At 30.9% G+C, this 12,579-nt stretch overlaps 1 protein-coding gene across 4 annotated transcripts in view; it reads right to left on the bottom strand.

Moving 5' to 3' along the window:
• LOC143225350 (E3 ubiquitin-protein ligase RNF185-like) overlaps positions 1–12,579 on the bottom strand; it is an 83,978-nt gene that overhangs the window by 22,821 nt on the left and 48,578 nt on the right. For all 4 annotated transcript variants that reach the window (XM_076454593.1, XM_076454604.1, XM_076454614.1 and 1 more), the window contains one exon: positions 6,440–6,497. In XM_076454593.1, the coding sequence (XP_076310708.1) occupies positions 6,440–6,497 (58 nt within the window). The remainder of the gene's footprint in view (positions 1–6,439; positions 6,498–12,579) is intronic.

The raw sequence follows: 12,579 nt of genomic DNA, 5'->3' as shown, positions 1-12,579 counted from the left end.
AAGACATGACACCATCTTTTGTAGGCTATATCAGGAGAGCGTATCGTGTTGCACTTAGATCTGTACCATCACTCCAACTTCCAAGCTGAAGGTCAACTTTTGTGTCCCAATTAACAATATGTAATTTCACTGAGTATACCACATAAGATTTAAAAATTATATCTATTGAAAAAAAAAGATAAATTTATTAATACAATGCTAAAGAAACTGGACTCACTTTCAAAACATTATATTAGATATTATGTTTTGAGTGAGCACTTTTAAAGAAGGATATAATTTTGTTTAAATGTTTTCCATTAAAAGAAAAGATTATTTATATCATTACACAGTATAACAATTCAGAAAAACATTACTAAAAATATACCCACTACATTTGACTCATAAAACTGTTTATTAATCATATTTTTATGCACTTCTCATTTGTACAATACATTGTCTCAATTATAACATATTTAGCATACATTTAATACATTTACATTCTTTGTACACTGTAAAATTCCTTAACTATGAAACCAAAAATTGCAATGAAGATTAGTAATAATTTTTGAAATTTAATTCTTGTTAGCTTGAGAAATTTGAAAAACTAGTCTTATCATAATAATCATGTTATATTCTCTATATTGTATGAGCTGCATAATGCACTTTTTTGTTTTAGTAAATTTTATGTTTAGGTCATTTGATAGTAAACAAGTACAACTGCTTTTGTGCTGAAGCTTTCAAAAAGCTACTTCATGGTTGTTTGCACTTAATTTGTAAGTGCCAGAGTAAGTGAGAGCCAGCTAATCAATATCACTGTCAACAAAAAGAGGTTTTCATAACAATATCAATTTTTATACTTTGGAATTAATTATTCATATGAAACTACTGTTAAAAACATTTTGACAGCTCAATTATTGAGAATCCATTTTCATGCAAAAAGATAATAATAACACCTGTTTTTCAAGTCAGAAAGCAAAATGTTTGTGTAATCACATACAAGGAATTCACAGTTTTCATAATGGGAACATTAGAAAACAAAAATATTACCAATGTTCCTGGATAGAACCAATGAGTTTGGTCTACACTGCAAGTTTTCAGGTGCTTTACATTGCAAAATTTGTGTTCCAGTAATGAAAACATTAAAAAGAATTTTCATTAATAGTTTTTTTTGTCAATATTAATAGATTCTGACTAACACCACCTGATATCTTTCAAACCTCATCTGAAATAAAACTACTCACATATATTATAATGATAGCAAATAAATAATGGTAAAATGGGAATGTGATAAAATAAAGAAAGACTTTTTGGAGAAATTATGGTAGTAACTTATCTACATGAGGTAACATTTCAAGCAAACGTTCTTTTACAAGTGAGAAACAAACCTATTGGTTAACAACAATTACAGGAATGTTTTGAAATGAAACAATACATGAAAACATGATGTAACATGAATTAGAACTATGACAATTAAAAAATAGTAGAAACAATAAAGCTGATAATTAAAAAACAGTGTTAACAATTATTACAAATATGGAACAACTTTACATAGAAAAAATGAAAGTATTTAAACATTAATTATCCTCTAATTGTCACAAACCAGCAGGCTTGAAAAAGAGTTTAAAATAGTTATTAAAAATAATTTTTCTTTTTCTACATTATAATAATGATGATGTTTGATATATCTTTGCTGCCTTTAAGTTTCTAACAATTTTCTACTTTTTTGCCAGGTTATGAAATTATATTTAACCAACTTTTTTATTTTTCATTGTTGTAAATTTAGATAAAAAATAATTCAAACTCATTTAGTACAATTTTCAATATTTCAGAGATTTGTACTTCATTGACAGGGAAAGTTTACTGTATGCTTTAAAAATGATTTTATGCTAATTGGACAAAACTTTACACCTATGCTTAACAATGAATGGTTCAACGCCAGATGCAGAAGATATGTCATGGAATAAAATTAAAAATCAGTAATAAAAGCAGGAGAAATTGTTATGTACTAGAATAACAGATGTTGATATGATAATTGCTCCAGCAAATTTCAATAACTTATAAAACACAAATAACTATTTTATAAGCCATTATCACACCTTCAAACTTACAAGGCAATACTCGTATGGAAAAATCAGTTTGGGTAACTTTTGTATGTTTCAACGTATCTAAGAGGCACCTTAAGAGAATCAAAATTTTATATACTGCAAGATAAGATGTGTGTCTAAAGTTTACACACATTTGGCAGAAAAAACAGTAAACTATTCACAAAGTGATAAGGTTTAATTACTTAAAATGAGGAAATATATAAAAATTGAACATGATAAAGTTAAAATAACTTACCTCTATTTATACAAGAGAGTCAAAATGTGTATGTCCCTTTTATATAGTTACATTCAAAATCTGATTAGAGATCTTTTTAATCAATATGTCAGTAAGCTTGACATCAAAATATAATTTAACATTAATATTCTTATATTATTTTAGATTTTAATTTCTCAAATTCATAAAAAAATATTTAAATAAATTCTCAATCTTCATTTCTCTGGGTAACAACGTGTTTGAACTTTCTATATTGCCCATTTTAGATTTTCTTTGTACCAGAGTGTTCAACTAATCAGAGTATATAATATATATCACAATCCAGTTATGAAGTTTATTTCTATATCCTGTATTCCAACTAGTGATTACACAGAATTGCAAATTTAAAATTTACATTTTAAAAATTAGCGATATTCACAGAAATACTTACAGCTTTTGGTTCCAAGCCAAGAAATACACTTAATTCCTCTACTGTGAATTAATTTCACTCCATATGCACAATTTCTTTTTAATATAAATATACTATGTATAGAATAAATACACACTTTCAGATAATTATGGGCCTATAATCATAATCACAGGTTAATAATCTTATATCACACAGTACTACCTCCACACTAGTATTTACCTTGATAGCGTATAACCTTTAATAGTCACATTTTATCTATGTTATGGAAAGGGCATGATCACTTATAGTAGAGAGAAGTATATATTTGAATTTCATTTTAATTCTGAAGTGCTAACTTCAAATATGATACTGTAACTGTGTTACAGCATTTGACCAGAACATCTCGACTGAAAAAGGAAGATGAAGTTAACAGAGGAGAAGTAGCTGTCATTTTCCTGGATAAATACAGTTGTAGCACTGCCAGTGTTAACTTCAAATATAATACTGTAACTGTGCTACATCATCTGACCAGATCATCTAGACTGAAAAAGGAAGATGAAGTTAACAGAGGAGAAGTGGCTGTCATTTTCCTGGATAAATACAGTTGTAGCACTGCTAGTATTAACTTCAAATATAATACTGTAACTGTGCTACATCATCTGACCAGAACATCTAGACTGAAAAAGGAAGATGAAGTTAACAGAGGAGAAGTGCCTGTCATTCTCCTGGATAAAGACAGTTGTAGCACTGCCAGTACTTAAGCAAACAGAACCATATAGAGGCATTAAGTACTTATCTCAAAATGCAGATGTCAGAACAAATAATTCTGGTATCACAGGATCCATTGTGAGTTCGGCCAGTAAGACAGGGATGCACCCAGTGAATACTGATGTACTGAGTTTCCACTGTCAGCTCTATGATAACATATGGTTTACAGACTGACCACAAAGATTGGCAAGTATTAAATCTATAAGTGTTTAACTTAGAAAATACAAAGAAGAAAAAGGTTCACGAAATAGTGAAAATGAATTCCCCAGTGGAACCTGATGAGATGAAGCACTAATTCATATCCCTCTGACTAAATAACCACATCAAAAACAGTGCAGTGAGACTGAAAATTTGAATCCATATGTAACTGAGAATGAAACGAGCTCACTAGGGAAATCAAGCACAAAAAGTGATTAAGCAATATTAATAAACAGTTTAGTGTAGATGAACCAGAGTACAAAAGTTCACACATACATAAAGGAAAAATAAGTTATCATAGAAATAATTTTGTGGCAGTTATCACAAGCAGTGAAATCCATGCAACTCTACTGCTGTACAAGCACATTTTTTTAGTACTTTTAATACAAGCAAGCTGTTTAAGACTCACCAACAAACACATAAGGAGAATAGAAACCTTAGAAACCTGAGAAGCTACTGTGTTTAAAAAGAAGAATTAGAAACATCAAGTTTATTAGTAAGAGAAAGTTATGAACTAATATCCTCCAATAATATCCCTTTACACAAATATAGAGGAGATGTGATGTGAATACACTAATGCTAAAGAAAAAACCTTTTAGACAATGCATTATATAGATATAAGCCACATTGAGATAGTACCACATGAGAGATGATGACTAGTCTATAAATATATTAACCATACTCATATCAAGATACAATTATTTTGCATAAAAACATTTAAGTAAATTAATTCTTTGGTGGCAAAATAAATTGAATGTGGAAAAATTAGGTCTATTTCTTGGCACAAGCTAGAAGTCCTTAATTCAAGGGTACCATTGAGATATAACATCACATTTGAAGTTTATAATATATTAACTTATTAATTTTAATTCTGACAATTTAATATAAATGCTTTTTGAATATATTTTCTAAAAATTAATTATAGTACAACATGTTTCACAAAAGCATTGTGTTTATATATGCTAACTTCCTGCAAGTGGTTTTTATTGTAATTTTGACTTACATGTATTTTATGTTATACTCAAATCTTTTTCATAAAGCCTTATAGATTAAAACATGTGAAAAACTGCTTCTCAAAGAAATATTTCTACACAGTCAAATGTCTGACTGTACAATTTATGAATAATGGTGCCAATGAATTTTATGAAGGGCAAATGTAAGGAGATACAACTTTTCATAAAACATGCTTACATATTTTCAACAAAATAAAACAAAATCTCATACCTCAGGTACAAAACACCAATAATAATGTACTGTAGTACCATATATTGGTTGAAAAGATATGAGTTGTTTATTATGTAACATTATATTGTCCCTGATTTAATCTATTTGTATTTTTCCAAATGTTCAAATAGTTTGTTATGAATATGGTATATAAATTAAATATTAAAAAAAAGAAATATCATAATAATAATAAAACAAACAAAATCTCAACTCGACCAGGATTTGAAGATGAGACCTCCACATGATAGTTGAGCACTATGACCTCCATGACACCTAGTTTTTGTTATCAAATACTGACAAACTATTCATAATTCTAATACAAACTATCATTTTATTATAGTACTTCATAATGTCTTGCTTTAAGCATTATTGTTAATAATTTTAAAAAAATGGAAACCATTGATCAAATCAGCCTGTTATAAAAATGTTTACTTCCAATAAGCAATATTACCATTTGAAATAAGGACAGTACAAACTTCAAATATATTATATGAGTTAGTTGGAAACATATTCCATAGTGTGAAATGAGATGTAACAGCTATTGGTTCTGCTTATTAGCACCAAACAGAACTTTGAGAAAAAGCAACAAGTGAAAGAATGTGTTTATAAAAAGACCAAAATTGAACAGTTTTTATCCCTACATTTCTAGTTAGTGGGTTTGAATATTTACACTCATGCTGACAGATATATGCCCAGAAATAGTTCTGTACAAATTAATTGATAATTTAGTTAGGGTTTTGGTTTGATAGAAGGTTCTGAAATTACCAAATAGATTAGAAAACTTACATGCAGAATTAAGCATATTGAACTTTTTGATAAGTAGTAATTATACTAATTAAATAAAATGTCATGTTTGTAGTTCTTCACAAGCTCCTAACCTGTCTACTGATTCAGAATTACCCAGGATCCAAAATGGTCATACTATAAAGTTTTGTAGATATTTGCCATACAAATTGCAAGTAGTTAATGCTACCTCTTTTCTAGTCAAACAATATTCATAATAATAATGTATAATATCACAGAAGAGTATTAAACATTAACTCTGTTGCATATTCAACTACATTAACAATAGATGAAATAAGGGTTATTACTAAACATATTGGAAAAATCGTTATTGCAATTGTAAAAGCACAATTATACCTGAAAAAAAAGTCTTCAGATAACTTTGTTGATATTTTTTTACTATAATTTCAGTATTGATAACAATAATAGAAGGTCTAATTAATGAACATATTGACATTCAGAACAAATAGTGTAATAAGCTTGTTATCAAACTATTTCAAGATAGTTTTAGGAACTCTGATGGAGATGAATATATGAATATCTTGTATTAAAATTACTTTGTGTTTGTATTAAACAGTCTCTACATTAATTTTTTTATTATAAATGTAAACCTCCTTGAACTGGTAGCTTGTGAGTTTAGCCCATGACTGCAACACCTTGCATTAAACAATTTATTTTAGCTGGTCCAGAGTCAAACCTAAATGACAATGCCCACAAAAACTACATTACAGTTCAAGTTGCAGTGGAAAAATATTTCTAGCTTACAATTAATTAACTTACCCCTTGATTACTCTCTGGCTCTGATCTCTGTCCAGGTGGACGAGGTGGTAACTTTTCTCTGATATGAAATGAAAAATAACAATGTTGCTCACATTTCAAAAGTAAAATACAAGTAACAAAATAAACTTAATAAACTATTGAATACACATCAACATTTTGTTTTTATGAATTAAAATACAGCAGACTATGTTACCCCATATAGAATTATCACAGTAAAATTAAGAAAACACACTTTTAAGCTAAAGTTACAATTTTCTTACACCAAACATTAAATTTCCAATAGGTACTTACTTAAACTCACAAATATTTTTTCTCATTCAGTACTGCCCTCTATAGGCAAAAAAATTTTATACATGCCACAAGCATTTTAGCTACCCTCCATCAATAAACATGCAACATACTCTCATGAATCAGGTGACTCCTTCTATTCAATGCCACTAAGCTATCACTTTGAGTTTTGGCAGAAGATGGAAGTACTGGTTTTCAGTGGAGAGGGTTAGAAAATGTGAAAAGAGATAATACATTTTCGGTACAGGAAAAGAGCTTTCGATATGGTACATTACCTCCTCTCACATAAATAGCTAGAATCCCACACCAAACAGGTGGAGAGGACCAGTGTTAGCAAAAGAAAGAAGCATCCTTCAAAACCATCTGAAGAACACTCCTTAAAATGAGACAGTCATATTCTAAGATCTGAAATGGATGATTACAGCACTTCTGGACCAGGTGTACTTATCTCTCATCATAGAAAGATGTTGCACATATGGGCAAAAATTGAAAGAATGCATCCAAGTGAGAGAGAACTAAGGTCAGATAGTGACCCAACCCATATAATACTTATATGACTCTATCTCACAAATCATAAAAATAAGTAAAATTAAAAGGGTGTGTTTTACATGTAGAGTGTCTAGAGCATGATAGACTGTACACAGCAAGTCAACATCATCCGAAACCATATCACTAGGAACCAACATCCATGAAGAGGTAGGCTAAGGATTATACCATTAGCAAGTCAACTACAATCCAATATCTAACTGAATACTGACATCCACGTGGGGGTTGGAAAGGGGGTCATATCACTAGCAAGTCAACTACATTTCAAAACCCAAGTCACTGGAAACCAACATCCATGTGGAGGTAGGAAAGAAGATCAAACCTGCAGCAAGTAAACTACAATCCAAAACCCAACCATCTGGCAAGACTTGGAAAGAGGATCATACTGTTTTTATTTTTAGTTCATAAGGCAGGAGGGAGGGAATAAAACATCCCCAGACCCAAGGAAGGGCACATGTTAATATAAGAAATTGACAGATCAATCTGAGAACCAAATATCCAGTATCCAAAAGATGTCTGTGTCATAGAAAACATTTCCCTCACAATTGGCAAGAACCATCTCAAACACAGTAATATCCTTGGAATAATAACAATCTAAAGATAGTGAAAGGGGAAGTACCATAGTAATCTGCAAGTACCTCCATCTTGACACGTAACATAAATGGAGTAATAAGAGTATAACTGACAAAGGAACATAGACATCTGTAATACATGTGAGGACTTTTGTTGATATTGGTTCAACTCGAAATTCAAAATCCAGCTACTGAAAACTGACATACAAGTGGGGGGTAGGATTAGGGATACCAAATGAAAAGGTGAATTGTAATTTTGACAGCTCAGTCCCATTTATATTTATTTCATAATAGAGCATATAACATCATTTGCATCAGCAGAATATCACTGCCTTACTCTCAACCAAACATTTCCATATTTTGTTTGTATTTCATTAACCCATTCATGAGGATGCTTTAATGGTCCATATTTCCAGTGGCTTGGAACTGGAAAGTGGTAAAGATTCTCAAACTCTACAAGAAAAATGGGGAAAAAATGGTGAAAAGTTCAAAGGAATGGCAACATCTGAAACAGTATGAACAACTACAAAACCTATTTTTAAGAACTGATTTATTCAATACAAGACATGGCAGGAATAGACAGCTATCTCTATAGGTGAGTTTGGTTTAGTTTAAATTTTGCACAAGGGCTATCAGAACTAGCTGTCCCTAATTTAGCAGTGTAAGACTAGAGTAAAAGCAGCTAGTCATCACCACCCACCACCAACTCTTGGGCTACTTTTTTTACCAACAAATAGTGGGATTGACTGCCACCTTATAATGCCCTCACTGCTGAAAGGGTGAGCATATTTGGTGGGACGGTGGTTCAAACCTGTAACCTTTGGATTATGAGTTGAGTGCCTTAACCACCTGGCCATGCTGGGCCATATGGGTGAGCAGAATCCAGGATGGGTAACTTTTTTGTTAAAGTTCCATCACAAAGACAAACCTACAAGAGATCTAGTGGAACTCCCCATCTGTGCAGTGTGAGTTGTGTGGCCATGGAATTATGATATGCAAATCAAAATGGTCCTATAGAGAAACACCTCTGAAAAGGGAAGACTAAGAAAAATAACCAGTCAAAGTTTCACTGACTTCTAAAGAATAGCTACAGGCTGAAAACAACAGCCTGAAGAGAATGAAACTGATCTGATTCAAATAGTGAGAGATGAACACACTATAAGTAGTCTGCATGCCCAACTGAAAGAAGTACCTACAAGGTACGATGAAAATGAAATGTTTTAGCAAGTCGAAACATATAATAAAATCGTACAATCATTATTGTCATGCTAACACTTTTGTCCATGTATTCAAAAACCTTGCTTCCCGTCATTTTTGAGATGTGATTAAATACATAACTACCATTTATTTGCACAAAATTAATGGAACTTTGCAATATAAACATTTTTTATCATGTAAACAAGGCTATATGTAACTATAACCTTTCAGCTTGAACCTTAGCTGTCAAAATGAGGAGACACCCTGAACCACATACTGGTCAGTTGTTGTCAGGTGCCTTACAATAAAAAATTCACCTGTGATTCATATATTTTCAAGGTTAAGACAAAAACAAGTCAGAACGTACAGATTTCCCCAATTTCAAGAAATGCCATCCCTCTGTTTTCAACTGTATGCATGTATGAATATCCACTGATGCTTAAAGTAGATACACTGACTTGCACAAAGTTTAATTTGTAATTTATAGCATTACTATTTTTAAACAATTTTGAAAATTCCATTTGAGTTCATAACTTACACTTTATGAAGCTTAATTTAGGTAAGTTACAGAACTGATTTTGATTAAAACATTTATTTCAATGCTTTGGGTTACTTGTTAATTTTAACTCAGTTTTGAATGAAATGTAAATACTAAGCCAACAGATTTGAATATTACTTGTAGAACTTGTTTAGTGATAAATTTTAGATAAAATTTTTGAACTAAATTACAAAATAAATGCATTATACTCAGTTTTCATTTTCAGTTATACTGAGTCAAAAATCAAGATTAAAAACATAAAAAAAGCAAAAGTCAAACAAGTAAACAAAGTTAAACACTAATACGCAAATATATTATGCATTTTTATTATGCATAATTATTATGCATTTTAAAGAAAACTAGGTCTTAAATGAAGTTATTATGCACAATTAAAGTCACAAATTGTGCCCTTCTGCAGAAGTAAACATTCTGGATATACATCTACAGTTCAAATACTCAACAAAAAGCCTTTACATAAAAAGAATCATGAAGTCTTCACTGCATTTGGCATTCAAGTGTCTTTTTTGCAACAATTATGGAATTTTTTTAATGACACTTCAAAAACTAAATATATAAAATGAAATTATTGACATTCTACAACATAAAAATTCATAGAAAACTTAAATTTTATGGACTTCATTATTTCAAAACTAGATACTATTTAAGTATATAGTCAGTTGTTCCTAAGTTTATGCAATTTGGTTCAGTATTTGCATTGTCAGGAGTAAAAAATCAAGACATATCAGTGACACTTTTCCAGTATGGAAAATATAAGAATGAAACTTACTTCATTATTGCATCCCTTTGCAATTTTGTGTATCCCATGAATGCAGAGTAAATTGTTTTTCCCCCAGTTAATTTACTTTGTGTCCAGAACACAATGTTTTTCTGCTAAAATGACCATTGATACATAATAAAAAAAAGTGTATTAGTTAGTTTTCTAACTTCGTGTGTTATGGGCTTACAAGAAAAGAGATCCATCAGATTCTTTCCAACTTGAGTTTATTAAATTTAACTCATTACAAATGAAGTATTTTACTTAATACAAGAAGTCCATAAACTAAGCCATAATATCCAAAAACAGTAATGATGAAATCCTATTATAATTTATGACTGCATCAGATCCAAAACACTGGAATACCTGACCCAGTTTTATTGTGTTGGTGTTGACTATCTGTAACTCCTTTACAAGACAAGAAATTACACTACATACCCTATAAGATTTGTTTTGTTTATAGTTACTATCAATAAGTTAGATTTCATTCTCTGCAAATTTATAACCAAAAAAAGAATGTAGCAAATACAATATGGACCTACAATCTCACTTCATCTGTAAAACAAATTTCTTCAAAGCCAGGTTTATAATGCTAGTGAAATGTCTAAGTGCTTCATTAGATGTAGAGTAAACAAGGCTATATGTAACTATAACCTTTCACCTTGAATTATAGCTCTCAAAATGAGGAGATACCTTGAACCACATACTGGTCAGAGGCTTTTGTTAAATGCCTTAAGATAAAAATTTCACCTGTGCTTCATTTGTTTTCAAGGTTTTAGACAAAAACAAATTAGAATGTACAGATTTCCCAAATTTCAAGAAAAGCCATCCATCTTGTTCACCCTTTATGCTTAACTCTAAACTCCTTTCACAGGCCAGTTCCACATCAATAGTAAACCTCTAAACTTTGAGAGGATCAACAATGCTCCTTACCTCACTCACTTTATCATCTAGAGCCTAGCATCTTGCCTGCTAGTGGTAGAGCTCCAGATCACAGATAGCATTCACCAATGGTACTTTTAGTCTTACTTCATCTCCAGACAGTTTTTGACTATAACTGGGTTTAAGACACTAGATGGTATACAAGTCTAGGAAATCTGTACAGACCTTCCCATACAGTCTTGAACTCACAGGACACTAAACTACTAGAATATTTCTCAGTTTGAACTTTCCTCATACAAAGGTCAATCCTTAGGAGATGAACTAAATCTGTCTATCTGTGGAAGCAATAAAAAGAAAAAGCTTCTGGACTTGCACCAACAATTAAAGTCCTACATGTAGAAGAGAACTTCTCCTAGACCCAGTAACGGTCTTAGACAACAATTTTTTCTTTGCAACTAACTCTTCTTCTTGTTTATAAATTCTTACAGCTGTGAAAACTTTTACTTCCTCAAACACAACATAAATGCTCAAGTAAAGTGCAATAACAACTTCAGCAGATATAACAAACTCTGCAATAACAACATTCTGCAGACACTGCATCAAAATTTACCCTAATCTATCCATACAGCAGTATATTCAGGTAAACATTTATTTGAGTAATCAGAAAAATATGTTAAATAACTGGTTTTCTCTCAAGATATAGTTACATAATACTAAACATCTTACCATTTAACTGGATGTAAAATGAAATAATAAGACTAGACAAAAAGAAAAATATGAAATTAAAAATCTTTAACGGTTATCATAAAAACACTATATGCACTTGCAGTATATTTATGCCAGACAATAACCACCACTGAATAGCTGGATTTGTTACTGACAATGAAATTCTGCAAGATTATCTTCAATGAGGTTCAAGACTAGGATGTCAAGTAAACATTCCTTAGTTTAAAATAAACCTTGTGCTTATCAAGCTTGACATACTACCTATATGACTGATCATTGTTATTACAACACAGGTACAGCTGTAACATTTAGATACCAAATAAACACTTACAAACTAACACTGCTGTCAACATTATTATACAATGGCATATTGAGCAATGTTCTCAAAGGTCAGTGACAGATAGTACCTACTTTTAAAACAACGAAAGTAACTTACATCAATTTAACAAAGGCACAGACATATACAGTGTACATAAATTATTCACCCCATTATAAGCCTTTATAAATTCTTTATTATATAAACTACCTAAAAACAGTTTGTGGCAATTAATAACACAACAAAGAAGTTTTTTCTTTATTTCACAAAACCTCCACACATGATGTGCTTTTCAATGTT

Source organism: Tachypleus tridentatus, chromosome 1, assembly GCF_004210375.1.
Source record: "Tachypleus tridentatus isolate NWPU-2018 chromosome 1, ASM421037v1, whole genome shotgun sequence".
In the NCBI taxonomy this organism is placed as follows: Eukaryota; Metazoa; Arthropoda; class Merostomata; order Xiphosura; family Limulidae; genus Tachypleus; species Tachypleus tridentatus.
This window is presented reverse-complemented; position numbering and strand designations above follow the sequence as displayed.